This window comes from Hyla sarda, chromosome 4 (assembly GCF_029499605.1).
Source record: "Hyla sarda isolate aHylSar1 chromosome 4, aHylSar1.hap1, whole genome shotgun sequence".
Taxonomy (NCBI): domain Eukaryota; kingdom Metazoa; phylum Chordata; class Amphibia; order Anura; family Hylidae; genus Hyla; species Hyla sarda.
Genome location: NC_079192.1, coordinates 303,710,847 through 303,737,395, shown reverse-complemented (window position 1 = coordinate 303,737,395; position 26,549 = coordinate 303,710,847). Strand labels below are relative to the sequence as shown.

Sequence of the window (26,549 nt, the reverse complement as noted above, 5' to 3'; positions counted from 1 at the left end):
CCGGTCAGACCGGCCATTCGCAGCGATCGGAGGGGGTGGCATCCCTGCCACCTGCCTCATTTAGTGAATGGAGCTGTCTCGGACAGCTGCAATCATAATTTTTTCTCCTTCCACCGGGTCACGGGGCTGTATCGCTCAGCGTTCGCCGTTATAGGACTTATGAATGTACTGTCCAATCGCGGTGATACGGGAGGGGGTTAAGTCCCCACTAGATGTTGTGTGAAGATGGCTGCTGTTAGAAAGCAGCAGTCATCTTCAACCGATCACCCTGTTTATGCACTCGCCCCTTCCTTACGTTGTTATCCATTGCTGGAAGACTGTCTATACCGGGTGGGTGGACACCCGTATATTTCCACGAACATTTTCGTTATTTCGGCACACTTAATCTAGATGAATGGCTCAGTGAAGCACAGGATATTTTTAGTGACAAAACATATACCCAACCCAAATATACGCCTTCTTTAACTCCTTGGGGACAGAGGGCGTATGCATACGCCCTCGCGTCCCGTCACTTAAGGACGGAGGGCGTATCCATACGCCTTCCGTATTTCCAATCACCGCAGCTCGCCGGGCGGTGATCGGACCGGGATGACTGCTGATATCTATCAGCAGGCATCCCGTGGCAATGCCTAGGGGGGTCCTGAGACCCCCCCATGTCGGCGATCGCAGCAAATCGCAGGTCAATTCAGACATGCGATTTGCCGCGATCCGGGCAAATCGGGTCAGTGTAAAGGATTGGAGCGAGGTGGCAGTGTTGCCACCCCCTCCTATCCCCTGCCATTGGTCGGTCAGGCTGACCACCAATGGCAGGACGGGAGCGGGGGGTTAGAGTTCATTTCCCCCCGCTCTGCCCACCGATTGAAGTCGGTGCAGAGCGGGGGAACACAGGCGGCGAGGAGGGAGCATGGTTCCGGCTTACCCGGACCTTCGGAGGCGGCATCAGGAACCAGTGGCTGCAGCAGGAGGAGCGGCGGCCGTAAAGTGCGGCGGAGAAGGCTGCAGTGAAGATCGCGATAAGTGATCTTCACTGTGGCCTTCTAAAAGCTGCAAAACTACAACTTCCAGCATGCCCAGACAGCCAAAGGCTGTCTGGGCATGCTGGGAGTTGTATTTTTACAACATCTGGAGGGTCAGAGTTTGGAGACCACTGTGTAGTGGTCTCTAAACTGTGGTCCTCCAGATGTTGCAAAACTACAACTTTCAGCACGCACTGACTGTCTGGGCATGCTGGAAGTTGTAGTTTTGCAACATCTGAAGTGGCACAGTTTGGAGACCACTATATGGGAGGCAGGTAAGGGCCCTCCCGGTGTCCTGTAAGCGGTTTGGGATGCCGCGATTTCACCACGGCGGTCCCGAACAGCCCGACTGAGCAGCTGGGTTACTTTCACTTTAACTTCAGACGCGGCGGTCAGCTTTGATTGCCGCGTCTGAAGGGTTAATACAGGGCATCCCCGCGATCGGTGATGTCCTGTATTAGCCGCGGGTCCCAGCCGTTGATAGCCGAAGGGCCCGACCAGATATGACGCGGGAAACCGCGTGAAAATCGCGGCATATCACGGAAGCCGGTGGAGGACGTAAATATACGTCCTTTGTCGTTAAGGGGTTAAACAACTATTTTCTCTTTTCATGGGCAGTCCCTGTGCTCCCACATACGCCAACCTCTTCTTAGCGTGGTGGGAGGCAACAATGACGTTTGTTGACGAGAGGGATTCATCCTATGGACAGGAACCTCTGTTGAGTTCACAAAATTTATCAATCCCATTAACCACAACAATATTGGTATGACGTTTACATACGTCCTTGAAATAACCTCTCTGGCATTTCTTGATGTAAATATCTCGAAAGATAATGCAGGGAGCCTAACCACCACAGTTTACCATAAATCCACAGCCTCCAACAGTCTCCTGAGGTGGGAGAGCAGGCAAAGGACTTAAGAGGCAGATTCAGGGACAGAGGGTATCCTGAGTACATCTTGTCTTCTGCATACAGACATGCGATCCAGACATCCCGCCAGGAACTCCTTATACCAAAACAACACACTGTCGAGCACCCCTGAGACATGTAGAATTATTAGAACGTTTGACAACATGTCTGGTCCCATTGGAGAGATCCTCCAACGCCACTGGGGGATACTTAGGGCTGTGGAATCGGAGTCGGACGAAATTTTGGGTACCTGGAGTTGGGAGTCGGCAAACAATGCACCGACTCAGACTCCTGCTAAATTTAGATTGGAATATAAAAAAATAAAAAAGCAAGTTTAAAATGTCCCAATTCACAAAAAGTTATAATTAATGACTTCTCTACTTTAAGAATAAAGACCAATGCATGCAGTGCCTCACGTAACCGCAAAACGAACACGTTAAATGACCGTGAAGAAGCATGCTTTTCATGTGCTTCACTATATGGCAGTCAACGCACAATTAGGAGCGGCAATACTTCTACTTTTCATAGTGTTGTGTTCTGCTCTTACAGGGAACCCATGGGTAGCCTAGTGTCTCACTGATAAGGGATTAAGTAAATATGTTTTTTGCAGGACTAGAGACCCTTGTATAAGTGAAGGGAATGGAGGGTCAATAGTTCATGACTGAAGCTGTAAACCATTGGAAAAAACTGCTGCCATTCAGCTAAGGCTATAAAAATTTGTAAACTCGATTGTTAGCTTAAAGGGATACTCTGACCCTAGACATAGTTACATAGTTACATAGTTACATAGTTAGTATGGTCGAAAAAAGACATATGTCCATCAAGTTCAACCAGGGAATTAAGGGGTAGGAGATAAGATGTCAGATCGTCGGGGTCCCGCTGCTGGGGACGCCAGGGATCGGCGCTGCGGCACGCACTATCATTACTGCACAGAGCGAGTCATCACACCCCCTGCCATAGACTTGCATTAAGGAGGCGGGCCGTGATGTCACGAGGGGCAGAGCCATGTCATGCTGCTCCGTCCCCTGTATCGCTTATCATTACGCACAGAGCGAACTCGCTCTGTGCAGTAATAATAGCGCGGTGCTGCAGCGGCAATCCCGGGGGTCCCCAGCAGCAGGACCCGGCGATCTGACATCTTATCCCCTATCCTTTGAATAGGGGATAAGATGTCTAGCGGCGGAGTACCCCTTTAAACTTTAAACATGACTATGGGATTCTACTAGGGAAATCATGTTTTATAATAAATGCCCCTTCCAGGATCCTCCCACTGCCCTATCTTCAGCAGCAGATCAGCACAAAAACTGTTCAATACAGTAGACTGTTGGCTTCCCAGCCAGTAGTCCTGTGGTAATGACATGTATGTTGCCTTTCTTTCCTTCAAGGAATGTATAAAATACATTTGCATATTAATAGAGAGGAGTCTGTGTCGTGGAGGAACATTTATCTACCGAATCCACAGCCCTTATACTTAGGATGGATAGGGATCTACTTGACATAATGGGGAAGTATCCACAGATTAATTTTCTTAAGGGGAAGAGCATAGGTGATTGCATTACACATAGCCATCTTGCTCCAACAATTAGGACCTGGCTTGACAAATATAAAATGGAGGGTTCTTTGAAATGTGGTCACTGCAGAGCTTGTGACTTCATGTCAAAAACTCAAAACAGAATTGACAGAACTGGTAAGATGTACAAAATCAAGAACTTAATTAACTGTGGAACGAAGGCCATGATCTACATAGCCACATGCTCCTGTGGCCTCAAGTATGTAAGTACTCAAGTGTATTAGACCCTCTCCTAGAGGGGGCGAAATCAAGACTGTTACTCCAACGTGAGGCCAGATGGATTTATTCCCTTGCAAGATGGTGCAAGATAGCCTCAACGAGCAGCTCTGTTTATCCTGTTTTATTTAACATGCTCCTTTCTGACGGGGGATCACTCCTTAATGGTGGTTGCTATAGGTAGTCAGTGGTAGTCAGCCCACGAGGTAGCCCACCCATATGTAGGATGTAATAGGGGTTAATAGCTTAGGTCACAGTGCGGGACCGCTATTTTTTAGGGCGGCCACCCCGCCTAGGTTTAGGGCCATTTATCTAGGGACATATCAGGATTGGATATAGACTCAATAGGCCCTCGCCTTCCTTTCCCCTCCCATATATTGCTAGGAGGTGACCGGCCCCCCGTCAGTAGTACTAACCCCTATTAATTATCCATCCTATCCATTTTTACAGTGGGCATATTACCCTCTCATATTACCCTCTTACCCTAGCCCTCTGTATTGATTAAGCAACACCTGTCACAAGTAGCAATCTGTCACAGCATCAGTGGTACCTATGATATCCATCATTCTTGATTGACCACCATCACATCCCCACCCCGACATCCTAGCATCCATCCCTCCCCGATCACCGGGGTGACAGACATGACGGCTGGTGCAGATTTCAATACAGGGTGGCATTCTGAGATCATACACACCTATACAATCTAACTTCAATTGACATTTATCTTAGTACAGGCAACTTGGTTGGCTATTACTTTTTAGTGCCTAATAACTCACTGAGCCTTCTTCAACATATATGCATGCGACAGCATTAGAAGTGTGCATTCTAATGGCCTTTAATACTGGAGCTTATTCCTGTTACTGGCTGCTAAGTGCGGCCCAGAATGCATATCCTTCCGGCAGTGTACCGGTTAACTTCAGTTTGGAGCCAGCTCTGTCTGATAGACGGAGCTGCGCCACGCCTCCCCGCATCTCCGCAGAGCATGACGTATCTCCCAACTCCGCCCATGCAGTCCGGAACCGGATATGATCTCAGACACTGGCAAAGGGTCCTCGCGTGCTTTGGGAGCTGGATATACTGCACGGCTCCCCGCCGCTGCGGGTGCACAAACAGAGGACCGGATGTCTTAACAGTGAGTACCTCCTGGCCCTGAATCGTTTCGGTTTCTGCCCTCTCTTATTTGACCTAATAGGTGGATCTATATTGCCTTTAATCCCTATGTCGACTGGAAGTGGCTGGATGGTGCTCCGTACCATGACCTGTACTATGATATGTAATGTTTAACCTCGACACTGCTGACTTATGCTGTTACGGGTCTATTTCTTGATAGCAGCATAAACCCATTTGCTGCTGTCTTTTGCATTATCACTGACTATATCTCGTATCTGCCTATATACATACCCTGTAAATACCCCATATACTGATGGGCTGAAACACGTAGGCCCTACATACGGGTTCTTTGATTGCTTATGAGATACCTTGCATATTATGGTCTTTGTTACCCCGCTATCTTTCAACAGGTGGTGCAGGGAATCTGACGTTTCTTAGTACAGTCTGTCAGTTTATTGATAATTTACTACACTTATTTTGAGGTGAATCTAAATAAAAGTAAAGTTTTATGCACTCTCCCCTTCCTAACACCCCCCCCCCCAAGCTCACATTGTATCTTCCCTTTTAAACCCTATTTAACCTTTTAACATATTTAAAGTGTTGGATCATCTCCTAGTCTCCCTTCTTTCCTCCAAACGATACAGCTATAATTCCTTAAGTCTTTCTTAATAGGTTTCACCATGCATTCCACCATTTCTGTAACCCATCTTTGGACCTGTTCTATTTTGTCAATATATTTTTGCATTTAAGGTATCCAAAACTGAATATAGTGGGGGAGATTTATCAAAACATGTGTAGAGGAAGAGTGGTGCAGTTGCCCTTGGCAACCAGACTGTTTCTTTCATTTTTCACAGGTCTCTAAAATTAAAGAAGCGATCTGATTGGCTGCTATGGGCAACTGCACCACTCTTCCTCTGCACAGTTACTAATAAATCTCCCCCAGTATGTTGGATGTGGTCTCACTAGTCCTCGATACAGTGGGATCACAATTTCACTCTTCCTACTGAGTAAACCTCAAGCTATGCAGCTAAGCATTCTATTAGCTTTCCCTAACACCTGGCTAAATTGTTTATTTTTAAGATGTCAGAAATCCCTACCCCTAAATTGTTCTTTTTTGAAGTACTGGCTAACATAGAATGCCAGAACAAAATTCAGATGGAGGATGCTTTCCCCCAAGTGCAGTATTTTACATTTGGAAACAATAAACTGAACTTTCCACAGTTTTTACCATTTATCTCATATAGCTAAATGATATTCCATATTACAGACAAGAACATGAACCCTATGGCACATTGAAGAGAAACCAATTCAGAAACAGTTTCATGTATTTGCTTATACAATGTGATAAGTTACATATTCTCAGTAAATACTCACCACAATCATTTGTGCCATCCTGAGGTTCTGACAACTGGAAACTTTTATCTTCTTCATGAGAATAGTTGTTGACTGATGTGTCACCGGCATTAGGTGCACTGCCAATATCATCCTCATCCTCACTGTCAGAATCGTGGACAGTGATTGGTGCAGCTTTTACAGCAGGCTGTAAACCACTGGGACCTGCAGTACATGTACACATGTCAGGGCAGTCTTGCCTTTAGTCCACACTTATTTCATAAAAGAGAATCTTTACTTTTAGATAAGATATCCAGAGGTTGCTATTATAACAGTTCTGATTACCATAAATGACTACTTTCCAGAATTTCAAATTCTCTACTGTTCCTTGCTGCCTGATTTAGACAAACCCCTAACATATACCCTATGGATGAAAGAAAGAGACAAAGAGAAAGAAAGAAAGCTGGGCCCCCACTGATCACAACTTTTAACATGTCAGAAGTTATGTGAACACTTAAGTACCTTTTAAGAAGATATAAATACAACTATATTTAAAGAAGCGCTCTAGAAAATAATTCTGGGACATAATACTAACTAATATTGTGCAGTTAAGTCATATGACACCACCAGAATATTACATGTTCTAATGTGTACACAGGATGCAAGTCTCTCCTGTGTGGCTACCTTCCTGTGAACTACAGAAATGAAAAGCGATCCTGGCAGATCTCAGAGCCCTCTCCACCCAGTTTCCCCCTCCTTGTCATTCCAGGTATAGTTTGCTGCTGAAGATATTATTTCAACTTTATCTAAAGAGACCAAAAGTACAGTGATATAGTAGTCTGGTCTATACAATGATAGTCTGCTGTTATAAAAACCCATTGACTCAAATTACTGTTCTCTGTTATCTGCAAAATTTCCAGCATATTCTTATGAGAGACAACTTGACAATACTTTTCCTATGCCTCCTGCTTGTAAGAGTTAAAAGAAACTGAACAACCATAAAGAGACAGTTTCAAAAAGAAGACAATACACAGACTCTATAGTGCGAGTTAGGGGGCAAAAGTCCTAGGTCACTGATATTCCACTTGCTTAGATGCTTTAGAGAAAGTGCAATGATGAGACTCGCTGCTCCCTCCGCAAAATCAGAGGCATGATGGGAAATGTTGACTGCATTAGGGTTAGCTGCAGGAGAAGGAATCAAGTTGGCAGGCAACATATAACTGGCACATCAACTAAAATAAAGATGCACAAGATATACACAATAGTATTTAAATTATTCTTTGATGTGTACATGCCACTTTAAAAAAAACTTGACATGTCACAGACATATAGGGGGAGATTCATCAAGAACTGTGCTGAGGAAAAGTTGACCAGTTGCCCATAGGAACTTATCAGATCACTTCCTTTATTTTTCAGAGGCCTTTTAAAAAATGAAAGAAGCGATCAGACTGATTGCTACGGGCAACTGGTCAACTTTTCTTCTACACAGATTTTGTTTAATCTCCCCCATAATCTCTAAATGCTGTAAAAAAAAAAAAAAAAGAGCGCAGATAAAATGCAATAAAAAGTGCACTCAACTTTTTTTTTTATTAAAATATTTCCATGTGGCCTGTAAATCTTTTAATAATAATATTGAAGACAGAACAGATCATTCATTACACATAGAGCATTCTCAAGCTCCTGACATGCACAACATTCACAGAGGACCAAACTTAGGGAAACATCCATTTTTTTTCTCTTCCAATGCAGTTAAATTAATACCTGTTGAAAAAGGCCCCTATGACCGAAACATCCCAATACTGTTATCACCTATGAATTTATAATGATCTACTGTATATGCAATAGATTATGTCTTGTGTCTACAATACTATTATAGAAAGATAAAACATTTTAAATATTAGTATTTTTGAAAGAAATAAAATACACAAATTATTCTTGCATAAGATGCATGTGAAGTGCAAGTAATTTTTTTTTCTCATGCGATTTTGGTCTTACCAACTAGTTCTTTAAAAAAAAAAAAAAAAAAAAAAAAAAAAAAAAATGGCGATACATTTACTTTAATAATGGCATATTTCACACCATATGGGAAAAAAAAAAAAATCTTCCAGATTGCTTAATGACACATTCATTGACATAATAAACTGACTACCCACTCTTAAATCTCTGACCGAAATATTTTATACTTGTTTTGATGACACAATTACATGTTTTAAAAGAATGTAACACAAAATGTATGTGCTCAGTTAATGCAGATCAAAATTAAAAAGTATAGGAAAATAATCAAATTATTTAATATCAACCTGCTCGTTCCTCATCTACATCCATTGGTATAACAGCCAAATTTGGGGCTGCAGCTTCATTGTCCTGCACAGCCGGTCTAACTTCATCTTGTGGTATATCTTCCATGACATTCAGAGCTGCAGAAGAAAGCACAAGGTGAATGGAAAGTAAGTGAAAATGTCAGTATTTTGTAAGTTCTACTCCTGTAATAGTAATAATAATTAGTATTATTAATAAAAAGATACCTGAAATGAGAGCAATAAAAAATAAATCTAAAAAGTGTTTCTACTGTGCCAAACTACTAAAACTTAAAAGCAAACTATATAATTTGTCATCGCTGTAACCGTACTGACACAGAGGAAAAATCATAGAGTGAGAATTATAAAACAAAAGAATGAAAAATTGTATAAATACAATTATATGAACCCTTGAAATGAAAAAACAAAACAAAAAATACCCTCATTTGGCATCTTCACAAAAAAAGTTATAGCTCTTAAAATGAAACAATGGAGAAATTGAACTATTAGGACAATAAGGACCAAATTTGCTTGCTCACTAAGGGAATACAACTTGTATTACTGAAATAAATATTGATTGATGCCTGTATGGTATACCTTCCGCTGCTATATGTTGTTCCTCCACCACATGGTTCTCTGCTCTGACTTCAGGATCCTCATTTCCCTCCTCTTGTTGCGGTGGTGGAATGTTTTGCGGCTGTTGGTTATTGTTATTATGTTGCAGGTTGTTGTTCTGGTGATTGTTGTTATTTTCATTCTCATTGTTTGAGTTTTGATTGCTTACAAGGGCTGAAGACACTCCAATACCTGTTCCTGCGCTAAGACCTACACGAGCACAACCCTGGAAAAAGGCAAAAAAAAAATGCCTTAGAACATGTACTCTCCAGGATGAAAATTTTTTTGCATGCCTTTTTCCCAAGGAGCATTGCCTACCTGTATAGACTTTAGCCAGCCTCAAGGTATCCTCAAGTTGACCCCATGGGGGAGATTTATCAAACATGTGCAGAGGAAAAGTGGGGCCGTTGCCCAAAGCAACTGATTCAGAGGCCTTTTTAAAAATCAAAGAAGCAAGCAGATTCGTTGCCATGGGCAACTGCACCACTTTTCCTCTGCACAAGTTTTGGTAAATCTTCCCCCATATTCCTGTAGATCCATTTCATAGGCCTTTCACCTAGTCAACCAACACCCTGTTCTTTACTGAAGAGGGGCAAGAACCCTAGGACAGCTGTCTCAGATAAGTCTACTTCCTTTTGTAAAACATTCTTGTTTGACTAATAATTCATAAGCAGGTTTCAAGGCTCTTATATAGGTCAGAAATTGACTGACATGGTAGCTACATCCAATAGGAGGAAAGCCTTCTTTGCACATATTTTACTTTTGAAAGTTTACAAGCGAGGAAGTAAACAAAATATGACGACATCGATAAAGAGAACATACATCAAATCCCAATACTATCATAACAAATAACATTGTGCTGCGGCTGAAAACAAAATAAACACAGAAATAAGGTCTGCTTTTTTCTTTTTCTTCTCATTTATAGTGCATCTTAGCCTCTCGCTGGTCTCTTTAGGTACTGTATCAGGATAAAATTATTTCATTCTAGTGGATTTTCCTTGTAATTTATAGTAAAAAATTTTAAGAATTTGCAGCAGATGTCATTTTTTTCTTCATACCAGCAACATTTGAAGAATAACATGTACTAACAACAGCAATGTTTTTTTTTTTTTTTTTTTTTTTTTCATTTAATACATCTGTAAAAAAAAAAAAAAAAAAAAAAAACAGCCATTAAAAGCTACTGGGATTGTAATTGTAAATGCCTCACTACAGTTCTTACTTGGCTAGTTATGTCAAAGACCTACAGCTCTTGGCAAAATGTACTTGTTATTTCTCCCAAGAACTAACCTTAGGGGGTTCCCGAAACATCTGGTCCAGAGAGATAAATTCTAGACTTGGGAGCAGCTCAACAAACTGGCTAAAAGATTCCAACTTAATGGCATGGCAACGCACCAAGCTAAGATCAACCAAGCGGTTCCACCGAGAGTGATCTGTAAGGAAACAGAGAAAACGTGTATGCACAACATAAATTGCAACTGTCTCTGTAAAGTAAAGCTTTAATGTTGCTTTTTTTTAACTTATTTTTAATTTTTTTATATATAAAATGATATTATAGGAAACATCTGTAATTGTACTGCCCTTCAATCTGTAATAAATTAACCCCAGGGATGTGGAAATCCTATCGCTCGACACCCGGGACAAGCAGTTCTGGGCGTCGGGCAGGTGAATTTTTTATAGGTTTAGCCTTGTATCGGGCAAGCAGGGACAGACCGACTTCCCCTGTATTTTTCTTTAATGCCGGTGTGAGGCGCAGGAGCTGATGCAAGTCTGCACCTCACACCAGCGCTCAGGGTGTATGTAGGGGTGGCGGCGGCCCCCAGCTGACCGCAGAGCCCCCTTATCTCCCCTCCCGGAGGACGCAGCTCTGCATTACACAAGAAGCAGGGGGAGAGCGAGGACGTACACAGCTCGGTACACAGCTCCTTCCCCCTGCTCTGTGTCCACAGGAACTAATCTACCACGGGGAGGTTAAAAGTTTGCACGGGGAAAACACAGCGGGTGAGGGGAGAGAGGACGTCCGGTGTAATGAGAAATTCTGTGTCTTGACAAGTTCTGTGTCCCGATCAGCTGATGAAAGTGCTGAGTCTGCAGAGCTGCAGCACAGACACTGTGATTGCACTGTGATTGGTTGATGGGAGGGTGTGTCTGCTCACTGCACAGATCACACTGTACAAGCCTAGACAAGCACGAACACAGATTTTTGCAAACCCTAATCCCTTATGTATTCAGACTGGACACACCTTTTCAAACCCTAAACTCTCATGTACCGGTGTGAGGTGAGATTTTCGGGTGTATGTATGATGTTTGCATATGTATGGTGTGAGTGTATGATGTATCTGTGATGTGTGTATGTAATGTATGATGTTGGGGGGGGGGGGCAGTGGCGGGGGTTGTGTGTGTATGCATGAATGTTTCGTACAGGGGAGGACTGACACGTCGGGCATTAGGGCAGTGCCCAAGGGCCCGTGTCTTTATTTTCAGTGGCTTCTGGCCACACACACTAAATTGCACCCCCAGAATCCCCCCCCCCCCCCCCTTCATACTCACCCGCCAACCAAGAGCCCCACGGATGCCCGCAAACACGCTTGAACCAAAACTACAACTCCCAGCATGTTACACCGTAACCTAAACTGTAGAACTATAAAGTGTAACATGCTGGGAGTTGTAGTTTTGTTTCGGGTCAGCTGCAGAGCCATAGGCTGCATCAGGGCATGCTGGGTGTTGTAGTTACTAACTGCAATTCCCAGTATTCCTTGACACAGCCTATGGCTCTGCAGCTGACACAAACCAAAACTACAACTCCCAGCATGTTACACAATAACCTTAACTGTACTACTATACAGTGCAACATGCTGCAACACCCACACAACCATAGGCTGTATCAGGGCATGCTGGGTGTTGTAGTTATCTAGTAACTAAATGCAACTTCCAGCATTCATTTTCTGACACATAAATTAGAGTAAATAATGCACCACATAAACTGGAGAAGCAGAACAACCCCCCCCCCCCCCAGTAACACAGCGCTGTTCAGTGTTTTTCAACCAAAAGGCTCCATATATAAGTCCCTATGAAGACTGAAAAATAGTGATTAAAATATTTTTAAAAGTGCATACACATGTGAATAAGCCCCTTTCCTAATAAAAGTTTCAATTTTTCTTTAAATAAAAATAATATACAAAGATAAACATAAGTGGTGTCGCTGCATGTGGAAATGTCCAGACTATTAAAATATTATGTTACTTAAACCGTAAGGTCAACGGTGTAAATGTATTTTTGGTCACTTCATATGAGAAATTTTTTATAAGGTGATCAAAAAGTTACATCTAGACTTTTCTGCGCTTGCCTCGGGCGTAAAAGGAGCTACAGCTCTCCCGCCGCTAATAGCCTGACATGCTGCGATTGCCGTGGCCGCTATTAAACAATTAGATCACCGCTGTCAAAGTTTACAGCAGTGTCTAAAGGGATCTTATATCCATCCCTGGTGGTCTAGTGGGGGGGATCGTACTATTTTGGTTGAAATTTTTTTATCTACCAGGACAAGTGGATTTTCTTGAGGGACAAGTAGATTGTGTTCCACTTTAGTCCCTTGGACAAGTAGTTTTTTTTAATTTCCACACCCCTGAACCCCTTCCCGCAAATGGATGTACATATATGTCCATTTTAGCAGTGCCTTGCCACAAATGGACGTATACATACGCCCATTCACGATCACGGTGCCGCAGCTGCGGGCAATGATCGGGGGTGGGAGCAGTTGATCGCATATTGCCAGGCACCCGCTGCAACTGTCAGGAGGACCTTCAGTGCTGCTGTCAAGGTGACTGCAGAACTGATTGCGGTGACAGAGGGAGGGAGCTCCCTCTGTTCTCCAATGAGACCCTGCAATGAGATCGCAGGGTCTCATTGGTAGCCAAGGCTTCTGGTTACCTGGCTACGGAAGCCGATCAGGCTCTGCCCAAGGCAGAGTCTTATCTGCTGTGCGTGTCAGTGTAACACTGTAAAATAAACAAATAAATACAGTGAATAAGTTATAATTAAATAAAAAATAAACACACACAATCCCCCCCCCCCCCCCCAAACAAAAAAATAAAAATTATACACACATATTTGGCATTGCCGCATCCATAACAACCCAAGCAATAAAACCATGACATTATTTAATACGCATAATGAATGCCATAAAAAAATAAATAAAAATCATAAAAACTGCAAAAAAAAAAAAAAAAATCACAATATAAAAATAAAAAAATACAGCTTTCAAAAAAAATGGTGATGCACAAACAAGATTTTTTTTAATCAACAACTGTTTTTTATAGTTAAACAGTAAAAAAACATCAAATTAAGTACATAAATGAGGTATCACCATAACCGTACTGGCCTGCAAAATAAAACAGGCAGGCAGACAGGCAGACAGAGACAGACAGACAGACAGAGAGAGACACAGACAGAGAGACAGACAAGACAGACAGACAAGACAGGACAGACAAGACAGGACAGGACAGACAGGACAGGACAGACAGGACAGGACAGACAGGACAGGACAGAGAGAGAGAGAGAGAGAGAGAGAGAGAGAGAGAAACTGTTGAATGTTCTCAGCAAAAAAAACAGGGAGCCAGCCAGATACTCCACCTATATAGTGGGAACAGAGAGATGGCATCATCTTGGCGGCAGGAAAAAACTCAACAAAATAGGGAAACCAAGGATGGTCGAGATGAAAACTCAAGTACAGACCCATGCTAAGCACCCTGATCCCCAAACCCCCTGTGGAAAGGGGACTGGCAAAAACACACCAGGCAAATGGAGATGGGCAAAAAATAAAAAAGACGTGTTGAGAGACATTCCAGACAGTAATGAATTGGTGCCTGAGCCATCCCGGACAGAAACCCCAGAAAAAAAACACACACCTGGAGGCATAGGAAGGGGCTGAATTGACCATCACCCCAGCAGGCACCATGTCAGAACAGAAATGCTCAACCGCCGCAGAATTGCGGAAACAAAATCACCGGAAGCCCGTAGGCTCACCCCACCGAACAAAAGAAAAGGTGGGCTCTACACCTACAGAGCGTTCTTAGCATATGTAGGAACACAGACGTGGGAACCCCACAACAGCAGTGGGGTACCAAGACTGCAGACACGAAAGAAACCGCAGACATCCAAGGGACCAGTATGAAGGGAGGTATGCCTCTAGAAGACCAACAGTGCAACCTAAGAAAGGAAAACAAGAGTGATGCTGCTGTTGTTGAGAAAGTCCCTGGGACCTGCAGAAAAAAAAAAAGCCCACACCCCATCTCCTAATGGTGCCAGACACCAAGGCTGCAGACACAGACTCAGGAGATGAAGAATGAATGTGGAGCAGGAAAAAAAAATGCAGACACAGAGTGACTTACAGGTAGAAAGGGTGCCTAGAACCCACAGGTACACACTCTGCGGAACTGCAGCTGGAAGAGAGACACCGGACTGCAGCTGTGGCAGAAACGGGGAGGTAACCAGGTGGATTAGAACACGCTATGTGGCAAAGGGACCAAGGCCGCACCGTGTGCCGCATAGGGAAACACACAGTGGAGTGAGATACCAGCCTGTAGACAGAGTAGAAGGAATGCAGAGAGGGACCTGGCCAAGTAGGTAACCCTGTAAACCAGTAAGTGGTGCATTGTATAGGGCCCATGGGGCAACATGGGGCGACTCACTCAAAAACGACATCACGGCAGTGGGTAACCTGAACTACCGTAGGTAGTTGTATGGTAGGTGACCCGTAGTAGTAGTAATTGTATGGTAGGTGACCCGTAGTAGTAGTAAGCCATGTGGAAAACAGTCTGGCCAGCAGGTAAAGGATTCCTGAGCACCCAGGGTCACTCCATTCAACCTCCCACAGAAAGCGGGGTACTAGAGTGCGGCCTATCCAACTGGCGACCTGGTCGTGTAGAAAACTCAACAGACGAAAGATTGTTCGACTGGTATCAATCTCCAATACCTGTAGGGACCCTACTTCAGATCCTTCACCCAGCCGTGAGGTACAGGAAACCTGGCTATGTCCGCTGCAGCCCAGAGGTCACAGACCGAAGGCAGCGAAACAGTGTAGACAACAGACTGGCTGAACAAGAACACCCTCAGGCGTTTGGCGAAAAGGGAACAGTCAGATAGGCGATAACTGTGCCCCTTTGTCATTGATGGGAGGGCAGGAAGGCCGAGAAACCCCACCCCTGGGAGATAGAGTGAGACAGAGGAGCCGTCGAATGCATCCCTGACCTCCCGTATAGTGTCCGTGGGACACGCTGGGTCAGTTCTACGTATACTGTGCACAACAGTGGGGTACCGGGACAAAAACCATCAGTCGTGCGACGTGTGACAATCGGCAGAAGAAAACATGCAGACAACTGTCTGGCTTACTGGTGTGGATCCATAGTGGACAGCGAGTTATTCCATAAGGGGCCCTTGCACAGGGGTGAGGTACCGGAACTTCAGCTGCTGATACGACAGCAGTGAGATGTGTGACAAGCAGTATGGATCCATAGTGGACAGAGTCATTCCATCGGGAACCTCGTACAGTAGTGAGGTACCAGAAGCCCAGTCGCAAATACACCAGCCATGTAATGTGTGATAGGTGGAGTAGGAAACCATGCAGACCACTGTCTGGCTTACTGGTATGGGTCCATAGAAGAGAACGAGCCATGTCATTGGCACCTCACACTGTAGTGAGGTACCCGAACTCCAGCCGCAGATACATCAGCTGTGTGATGTGTGACAGGTGGTGTAGAAAACCATGCAGACCACTGTCTGGCTTACTGGTATGGGTCCGTAGTAGACAACAACTCATAGGGTCCGTAGGACACACTTTGTTAGTTCTTCGTATACCGCACACAGCAGTGGGGTATCGGAACTCCAGCCACAGACACATGAGCCGTGTGACAGGTGGCAGAAGAAACCAGGCAGACCACTGTCTGGCTTACCGGTATGGGTCCATAGTAGACAACGGGACACTCAGTCGGACACCTCACACATTTGTGAGGTACCGGAACTCCAGCCGCAGATACATCAGCCTTTTGAGGTATGACAGGCGGTGTAGGCAACCATGTAGACGACTGTCTGGCTTACTGGTATGGGTCCATAGCAGACAACGGGACACTCCATCGGATGCCTCACATAGTAGGGAGGCACCAGACTCCAGCCACAGATATGTCAACTATGTGATGTGTGACAGGCGCCAGAGGATACCATACAGACCACTGTCTGGCTGACTTGTATGAGTCCAAGAAGACAACGGGGCATTCCTTCGGACACCTTGCATCAGCAGTGGGGTACCAGAGTGCCAGCCGCAGATGCAGAAGCCATGAGATGAGTGACAGGCGAAACCACTGTTTTGCAGTGTTATATCGGGCCAAACCATGCTCACGCAGGGATAATCCCCTGGAGACCTAGCACTGGATCCACTAGATGTGGTAGCCTGTGGAGGAGGGAATCAAAATATGACATGCCAAGAACACCCGACGATGGGTGGCCAGCAGACATGACAGATGTGGAACCTCAAAAGTTGCTGAGCACCCTATGGCCTCAGTGGTAGCGGTGAACAGATTGCCTCATTATATCCATATTAGTTCCCAAGGGACCGTGAATCCCTGACTGAAAAAAATAAAGCGGCAGCCCAGCCCCTAATACCGACCATAGGAAAGAACACTGCACTGCAATAGAAGTTAGAGTGCAAAACAAGTATTGGCCACAAGAGGGCGCAAGTCTACACCAAATGAACAGAGACTGTTTTTTTTTTGTTTGTTTTTTTACTTTCTCTTCCTTCCTCAACAGAGAAGAAGTGAGGGAAGAAAAGCACCCCGAGCTGGGACTGTCCGCGAGGCCCCCAAGGGAGAAGGACAGACACCACGGGGGCAAGTAGGTGGAAAAAAATCATAGCTGGCCAGTCCCAGGCACATTAGGTGTCCCCCTATAAAGAGCGACCGAGAGTGGTTTTAAAAATTTTTTTTTTTTTTTTTTTTTTTTTTTTTTTTTACATTTTAGAAGCCACGAGCAACTTTGATTGCAGTGTCTAAGGGGTTAATGCTGGGCATCAATGTGATCGGTGATGTCAGGCATTAGCCACCAGGACCTTCAGGCTATGACTCGAGCTCAGCTCCTGAGCGTGAGTCATAGAAGGGGAGTGGGACAAGGGCGTACAGGTTAAGCATAGATTGTAATAAAATTTTATTCTGTTCTTTGGCAGGAGCAGTGACCAGCAGAAGAGCAAAATATCTGCAGAGCAACCTTAACTTTTTGAACACACAAAATCAAAAAATGTTCCTAAAAATAAGTTCTTTTTTAAAAGGAGTAGGCCACCTTTTAACAACTTATCAGGAGACTACAGTAATAATCACTTGCTAATAAATAGACCCTTTATTGTGGGCCAGGTTTATTTGATGATACAGCTTTTCCCCCACCCGTTCCCCAGGCCCTGCACGCGGCCAACGACTCCTCCATTCATTCATGGCATTCTAGGAAGGAGCATGTGGCTCTGCACATCATCCTGCCTCCTCCCCATAAATTGTCAAAAGGTGGCAAACCCCTTTATTATTCTGTACCTGTGATCCAATTTTTGGGATTATGAAGGTGGGGGCAGTTGTATATCACCAAGTATTTGATGCAGGAGAAGACTTCATTTACAGCTTTCATCCCGATATCTGTGATAATGCCAGGATTCTCAGCCACATCAGCCAAGCCATACTTCATAAGATCTGCGTTTGTCATCTTACCTATACAAAACATAAAATATATTGATGGTTTCATACAGCAATAAAAAAAAAAATACCATACTTTTCAGACTACGAGACACACTTTTAACCAAGAAAACATCTTGCCTGCATGTAAAAGCTTGTTCACGCTATGGATATTCCACTTGCAGCAGCCTTCCATTGATTTTAAAACTGTGGCAGAGACTGTATTAAAATGTATGTGTGTGTGTGTGTGTTTTTTGTTGGGGCAACAGAACTGTGTGTGTATATACATGTTTTTAGAGTCATGATGGAGCATCAGAGATGTGTAGAATGAGTAGAGAAGCAATTGGCTAAAATGGATTCTATAGAAAGTCATTGAAGTCCATCTCCTGCAGCGAATAAACAATCAGCCGTGCACTTTTCTCCACTTGTTAAATGGATAGATGGGGGTCTTAGCAAACAGACACCCTCTGATTAAAGCCAATGGGCTGATCACTCCTTCTTTAGCCCTAAACCAACAAAGTTAGTGACATTGCCTCCTCCACTTCCTTAGACCACCAGGGACGTTTTATATGATGTGTTTTTTTCCTGTTATTTCAATTGTCTAAATCAGAGGTACATTTTAAAATAAAATAAAAATGGTTCATAACTACAACAAAGAAAACATTCACAAATTAAAGGGGTACTCCGGTGGAAATATTTTTTTTTTTTTTTTATCAACTGGTCCTAGAAAGTTAAACAGATTTGTAAATTACTTCTATTAAAAAATCTTAATCCTTGCAGTACTTATCAGCTGCTGAATACTACAGAGGAAATTCTTTGCTTTTTGGAACACAGCTCTTTTTAATAGAAGTAATATACAAATCTGTTTAACTTTCTGGCACCAGTTGATTAAAAAAAAAAAAAAAAAAAACATTATTCGGATATAAAACCAGGTGCCTTCACATTTGTACTTACATTGTAACAAAAATTCATCCACATATCCCAAGTGTAAAGTTTCAAACTGTGGAAACTCAAGCTCAGCCATTTTCAATGCAGAGAAAACTCCATCTTTGGTCAATGAAGGTTGGATGCGTACTTCATGTAACCTTGAGTAAAAAACCAAACAAAAAAACAAACATAAGAACGCACCATTCTTGTTAGCTTGACTTTAAACAAAGCTCAGAGGGAAGACCGATTTATTGAAGAGATCACCGGTACAGAGTAATATTTTTCAGACAATGCTGTATGTGAAATATATGCAAACATGCTCTCCTCCAGAAGGAAGAAAACTCTCTCATACTAGCCAAAGCAGAGCTTCCTCCTAACGTCACCCATCTATAGATAGAGCAGGTTATTGAGTGGTCTGCACTGATAAGGCTGCTTTCACACTATAAAAATTCATCCGTTACAAACGTCCGTTAGAAAAGCCCTGGTAAATGGCCGTTAAACAATCCCATTAAAGTCTATGGGATTTTTTGATTATCCTTTATGATCCGTTATAGTCCGTCATGAATAACGGCCGTTCGTTGTGACGGAAGAAATAACGGCACATGCACAAATTTTTCTTCCGTCACAAGAAATGGGTAAATTAACATTGAAGTCTGTGTGCAAATGGATGGCATTAAGGCTCATCAGTCAGCCATAGTTTATTATATCCGTTATTACTTCTGAGCATGCTCAGAAGAGGTGACATCAGCAGACTCCTGCAGTGCTGAGGGAGGACTACTACTCCCATCATGGAACAGTTTCCATGATGGGAGTAGTAATTCCCGGGGCTGGGGGAGTCTGGGGGAGTCTGCAGACAGCTGGGGAGGCTACATTAGTGTTTGTACTACAACCCCCATCATGGAACAGAGTATGTTCCATGATGGGGGTTGTAGTCCAGGGGCTGAGGGATTGATCGCACTGGGTTTCACTTCTGAGACCTGATGCGATCAAAAGTTATTAAGCAGGGGAGCGGGCGGCATGGTCCACAACCCTGCGATGTATAGTGTGTTTTAACTTTCATTTTTGAATCCCCCGCGGGGAGCCCTGAATGGCCAATCAGGGCTCTCAGCGAGAGATTGAAAAATGAACTTTGAGAGTAGCAGGGGCCAAAGAGCACTGTGGGGGGCAAGATATATAGCGCTGGAGAAGGGGGGGGGGGGGGGGGGGGGCAGACATATAGCCTATATATCTAGCCCCCCCAAGCAGTGCATTAGATATGACCCCCGCCTGCACATTAAATATGTACCCGCTGGCGCATTAAATATATACCCCCGCAGCGCATGTATATGTGCCCCCCACAGCTCTTCTATATACATATACCCCTGCCACCGTATGAATGAAAAGTATTTCTATTAGCAGCGCATAGAGCCGGCTCCCGTCACTATGCGCTGCTAATAGAAATACCTTTCATTCATATGGCAGCAGGGGTATATGTATGTAGAAGCTCTGGGGGGGTAGATAATGCTATATGTCTGCCCCCCCCCCCCCCAGTGCTTCTATATACATATACACCTGCTGCCATATGAATGAAAGGTATTTCTATTAGCAGCGCATAGTGCCGGGAGCCGGCACTATGCGCTGCTAATAGAAATACTTTTCATTCATACGGCGGCAGGGGCATGTGTATATAGAGGTGCTGTGGGGGGCAGACATATAGCGTTATCTGCCCCCCCCCCCCCCCACAGTGCTTCTACATACATATACCCCTGCTGCCATATGAAAGGTATTTCTATTAGCAGTGCATAGTGTCGGCTCCCGGCTCTATGCGCTGCTAATAGAAATACTTTTCATTCATACGGCGGCAGGGGTATATGTATATAGAAGAGCTGTGGGGGGGGGCAGACATATAGCGTTATCTGCCCCCCACAGCGCTTCTATATACATATGCCACTACAGCACGATGTATGAAAAGTATTTCTATCAGCAACATCGGGCCGGCCGATGCTGCTGCTAGAATGCTTTTCACATATAGCGTTGCAGTGGCATAGGTATATAGAAGCATACACATGCGCTGGCGGGGTATATAATTAATGCACCAGCGGGGGGGTATATATTTAATGCGCAGGCGGGGGTCCTATCTAATGCACTGCTGGGGGGCTAGATATATAGGCTATATATCTGCCCCCTCTGCAGCGCTAAATATCTTGCCCCCCACAAAGCTTTTAATATAGATATTGCCCCTGCTAATCCCAAAGTTCATTTTTCAATCTCTCGCTGAGAGCCCTGATTGGCTCCTCGGTACCGGCCATTCAGGGCTTCCCGCGGGAGATTCAAAAATGAGAGTTAAAACACACTGATACATCGCAGGGTTGCGGAGCATGCCGCCCGCTCCCCTGCTTAATAACTTTTGATCGCATCGGGTCTCAGAAGTGAAACCCGGTGCGATCAATCCCTCAGCCCCTGTACTACAACCCCCATCATGGAACAGAGTCTGTTCCATGACGGGGGTAGTAGTACAAGCACCAATGTAGCCTCCCCAGCTGTCTGCAGACTCCTGCAGCCAGGGAATTTCTACTCCCATAATGGAAACAAGTCTGTTCCATGATGGGAGCAATAGTAGTCCCGGCTGTGGGAGACTGTAGGCAGAGGTGTTTGGCAATACATGAGGGATAACGGGTCTTAACGGATGAATATTTATTCAGCCATTAGCACCCTTTATTTCATCCGTTATTAAACGGCCGTTTTTACACAGAAAATAGACATTTAATAACGGATGAATGCTCATAGTGTGAAAGCAGCCTAAGGAACAGATACTAGCCAAACCAGAGATACCCAAGTCGAGAAAGAAAGGCCTGTGTATGATTTGGCAAAATTGCATGACTCCTTTAGTAATTCATTTAAAGAGGTATTCCAGTATTTAACTCCTCCCGCTATGCACAGTATATAGGATAAGATTGATCGGGATGGGTGGGGGGGGGGGGGGTACCTCTGGCAACATGCTCCATGCTATGTCTATGGGAGCCTTGGATATACCGGAGAGCTGTACTTGCGTATCTCTGGCGGTCATATAGAGAGAAGGGGACACATGAACTGTGGGTATAGGCTGCTCCTCCTAAGCAAGCTATACCTTCCCACTGACACTGAACTAACCAGTTGGTCTAAAGGACATAAAAATAAAAAAAATTAAAAAAATTCAGCCAACAGGCAAACAATCCACCTGAGTGGTAAAAAGGAAATGGGTGGGAGCTGTAATACCCAATGAGAGTTCAAAAAAAAAAAAAATACTCTTCTCGGTAGCAGCATGGACACAGTAACCTTGGGACTAGAGATGAGCGAACTTACAGTAAATTCGATTCGTCACGAACTTCTCAGCTCGGCAGTTGCTGACTTTTCCTGCATAAATTAGTTCAGCTTTCCGGTGCTCCGGAAAAGGTGGATACAGTCCTAAGAAAGAGTCTCCTAGGACTGTATCCACCTTTTCCAGCCCACGGGAGCACCTGAAAGCTTTACTAATTTATGCAGGAAAAGTCAGCAACCACCGAGCCGAGAAGTTCGTGACGAATCAAATTTACTGTAAGTTCGCTCATCTCTACTTGGGACGTTCAAAAGCATTCCCTGGGGTGGGAAAACAACCTGCCAGAGAAAAAGCCACTGTCGGAGAAAAAGCCACTTTGTTGAAGCAAAATAAGGAGGGCAGGGAACACCACCTTTCACACCTGGAGGACTGAGGCCCAATTATGGACCGCCCAGGAAGCCTTCACCGACTGCTGGGAATAGGTTCTTCCTAGTGTTAGCAGCCTATACATATGGTTCCTGTGTCCCTCAAGAAGAGACTGAGAAACCATACTTTAAAGATAAGCTAAGAACAAGGCAAAAACTCACGTACACAATCTCTTGACAGAGTCCTGACTGACTGCTCTTTCCCCATTTGTGCATAAAAAGGGACAAGTAAATCAAGCCTAATGAGGCTAGTGCAGATGACCTATTGCCCCTGTCCCAGTTAATTTTTAAACCCTGATTTTTATGAAACATTACAGTTTTTCAGCGTAAATTATGTGGGAGCCTGTCCCCGTTTCATGCTGCCCATGGGTTGGGCAAAATAGAACTCCTGATAGGTTCCTTGTTAGGCCATCCAACATGTTCAAGCTATCGTGACACTTGACCCTGTGGAATTTTATATATCTTTATCTTTATTTATTTAGTTTATTTTTTTTTTTTTAAGGAGAGGTGTCATTAACCGCTCAACGACACAGGACGTAAATGTACGTCTTGGTGAGGTGGTACTTAATGCACCAGGACGTACATTTACGTCCTGTACATGACCACGAGCACCGGGGTGCTGCTTGCGTCACGCACGGCAGGTCCCATACGGCCGGTAATGGCGGACATGAGTGATTGCGCTTATGCCCGCCATTAACCCCTCAAATGCTGTGATCAATACAGATCACGGCATCTGCGGCAATGCAGTCAGAAAAATGGATGATCCGATCGCCCCCAGCGCTGCCGCGGGGTACTGATCATCCATAATGGTCTGAGATCGAGAAGACCAGAGCAGAAGATCACCAATAATACTGCTCAATGCTATGCCCTAAGCTTAGCACTGAACAGTATTAGCAATCAAGTGATTGCTATACATAGTCCCCTATGGAGACATAAAAAGTGAGGGGGGGGGGGGGGGGGGAAAGAAAATTTGAAAAATCCCCTGCCCCAATAAAAATTTAAATTGTCCCTTTTCCCATTTTACCCCGAAAAAGTGTAAAAAAAAAAAAAAAAAAAAAGGAAACAAACATATTTGGTTTTGCCTCGTGCGTAAATGCCTGAACTATCAAAATATAATGTTAATGATCCCGTACTGTGAATGACGTAAACTTAAAAGAAAAAAAAAGTCCAAAATCTGCTTTTTTGTCACATCATATTACAAAAAAAATTAAGAAAAAATGTATTATGTTTTATATACGCAAATGTGGTATCAATAGAAAGTAGAGATAACGGTGCAGACAATAAGCCCTCATACCGCCGCTTATACAGAAAAATGAAAAAAAAAGTTATAGGTCGTCAAAATAGAGGGTTTTTAAAGGGGTACTCCGCCCCTAGACATCTTATCCCCTATCCAAAAGGATAGCTGATAAGATGTCTCAGCTGCACAGAGCGAGGATTGCTCTGTGGCTGATAACTGGCAATGCAGGGGATGGAGTATTGTGAGGGCATGGCTCCGCCCCTTGTGATGTCACGCCCCACCCTCTCAATGTAAGTCTATGGGAGGGGGCGTGGCGGCCGTTAGGCCCCCCTCCCATAGACTTACATTGATGGAGCGGGGCGATACGTCATGAGGGGTGGAGCAGTGACCTCATGATACTGTGTCCCCTGCATTGAGAATCGGGGGTGCTGCAGGAGATTGTGGGGGGTCCAAAGGATAGGGGATAAGATTTCTAGGGGCAGAGTACCCCTTTAAAAGTACTAGTTTGGTTAAAAAGTTTGAGATTTTTTTTAAAGCAGTACAATAATAGAAAAGTAAGTAACCATAGGTATCATTTTAATCGTATTGAACCACAGAAGAAAGAAAACATGTCATTTTTAACGTAAATTGTATAGTGTTAAAAAGGAAACCTCCCAAAATTTGCTAAGTTGTGGTTTTCTTTTCAATTTCCCCACACAAATAGTATTTTTTTGATTGCATCATACATTTTATAGTAAAATTAGTGGTCATTACAAAAGGACAACTGGTCGCACAAAAAACAAGCCCTCATACTCATCTGTGGATAAAAATATAAAAGAGTTAAGATTTTCAGAAGGCGAGGAGGAAAAACGAAAATGCAAAAATAAAATTGGCCGATCCTTAAGGCCTAAATGGGCCTTAAAGGGGTACTCCACTGGAAAATATATTTTTTTGAACCCCTTAAGGATCACGGGCGTACAGGTATGCCTAGACACCCTGGTACTTAAGGACCACCCTGCGATTTGCCACCCCTTTTTTTTTTGTTGGCCGCAGCGTTACCCCCCCCCCCCATATAACGGTGTGTGATTTATAAATCACACACCATTATATATACAGTTACACCGAGCACACACATACACACTTCCCTGCCCCCGCACTCCCCAATCTGGATTGACACGGCCGGATACACTGAAATTGACTTTTTTTAGTTATTTTTTCAGTGACCACTTTGTCAATCTAATGGTGGAGCAAACGAACTTGTACGCCCAACAATTCATTGCCCACCACCTTGATTCACTTTTGGCTAGGCCCAATAAATGGTACGCCGTCAGTGCAGCCGAAATGAGGACATTTTGGTGCCTCATGCTGCATATGGGCCTAGTCAAAAAAAAACAGTGTCAGGCAGTACTGAGCGGGGACGTCCTCTACCAGACCCCGCTTTACAGTATGGTAATGGCACCTTTCACCTGCCCGCTACTTTTTGCTAACATACATCTCGTAGGTCAACAAGAAATAAAGGACAAAAGGAAAAAATAAGTCTGAATCAGACTATGCAGGGTTTGTTTGTAATCTGTAACCTTGAAGACACATAGATGTGTGTAGAAGCTGACACAAAAGACTGTGGAAGAAAATAGTAAAATTGGTAAGTATATTGCAAGTTTTTCTTTATGTCTTTCTATATTTTTTAATCCTAGATGACTCATTTAACCTACCTTCTAGCAGCTGTGATTACGAGGTAGCCAAGATCAACTTCCAAAGCATTTTTACATGCTCCTAAAACAATTGTGTGCAAATTTCGGAAGCCACCTGAAAATCAAACAAAAGGTTGAAAAATAAAATTAAAAAAATGCTAAAATTAATATGTTGCCACTTCCCAGCAAATGTTCCAACTAAACAGTGCTATGGAAAAGAATGATATAAGCTATATAGTCATGATGACATGTATCACAATCTAGCGCCTCTATCTTTTGCATGTCATTACATATTACACTCACATAATTGTTGTTGTTATTAAACAGAGAAAATAAATGTTTTAACACTTTGTGGGGTAGTTTGCATATTGCATAGTATTATTTTAAACAAAGAATAGGGGAAAACATACCTATAAAAGGAACAATGCTACATGTGTGGCATCAAAGAATAAAACAATCTACACATCTATTTTTTTTTTACTTGTCCCTGAATATGGTTAGCTAAAAATATACATAAGTGCTACTTTGGCCATAATAACCCCCTTTAAAACAAGTTTTCCATGATTCAAAGGTTATAAAATTGTGAGCCAATATTATTCATGTCATTTACAGTTTACACTTACCAGACCTCCAGCTGTCCTCCACCACATGTTGTATAAGGCCCCCTAGAAAAGGAACTCGAACAAGCTCTAAATGTTCCAAGTTGCGAGCGGATGCCAAACCAGTGACCAATGGCACATACTTTAATGAGTTTGTGGGCCCTTCAACAACAAAGTTAAAAGGTTAAAGTTGTTGACTGGGACTTTTCAATTAACTAGCATTGCAGTGACTTTTGTAGATGCTATTATATATCTCTTTACACTTTATTTGTATTTCTCAGGCTGGGTCACATGACTGCTTTGCTTGTGATTCACTTCCTGTTCCTTTTGTTTCTTTCTTTTCCTTCTGACTTTGTTATGTAAACAGCATAGCTCGCAGGGCTACACTGCTTGCACTACTCCCATTAAAGTCAATTTGCAAAAATTGCGTAATGAGGTGGGAACACCCTTTAAATCTAGCCCCTTCCAGCATTGCTGATTCAATCACTGGCCTTAGCGTATATGGTATAAGACCCCGGAGTCCAGTGATAGGCTGTAGATGAGACATGGGTATACAGGCACATCAACACTGCAGCCAAGTAAAGAAAACCTTGTGGGAAAGACCAAAATGGTGCCACTGGAAGAAGCAGGGGATTATACTACTCAGTATAGCTTACTG

General features: G+C 43.6%; 1 protein-coding gene across 3 annotated transcripts in view; it reads right to left on the bottom strand.

Moving 5' to 3' along the window:
* FBXO38 (F-box protein 38) overlaps positions 1-26,549 on the bottom strand; it is a 70,626-nt gene that overhangs the window by 22,276 nt on the left and 21,801 nt on the right. For all 3 annotated transcript variants that reach the window (XM_056574733.1, XM_056574734.1, XM_056574735.1), the window contains 8 exons: positions 25,916-26,053; positions 25,314-25,407; positions 18,714-18,844; positions 17,625-17,795; positions 10,351-10,493; positions 9,046-9,289; positions 8,452-8,568; positions 6,194-6,376 (listed from right to left, as the gene is read on the bottom strand). In XM_056574733.1, the coding sequence (XP_056430708.1) occupies positions 6,194-6,376; positions 8,452-8,568; positions 9,046-9,289; positions 10,351-10,493; positions 17,625-17,795; positions 18,714-18,844; positions 25,314-25,407; positions 25,916-26,053 (1,221 nt within the window). The remainder of the gene's footprint in view (positions 1-6,193; positions 6,377-8,451; positions 8,569-9,045; positions 9,290-10,350; positions 10,494-17,624; positions 17,796-18,713; positions 18,845-25,313; positions 25,408-25,915; positions 26,054-26,549) is intronic.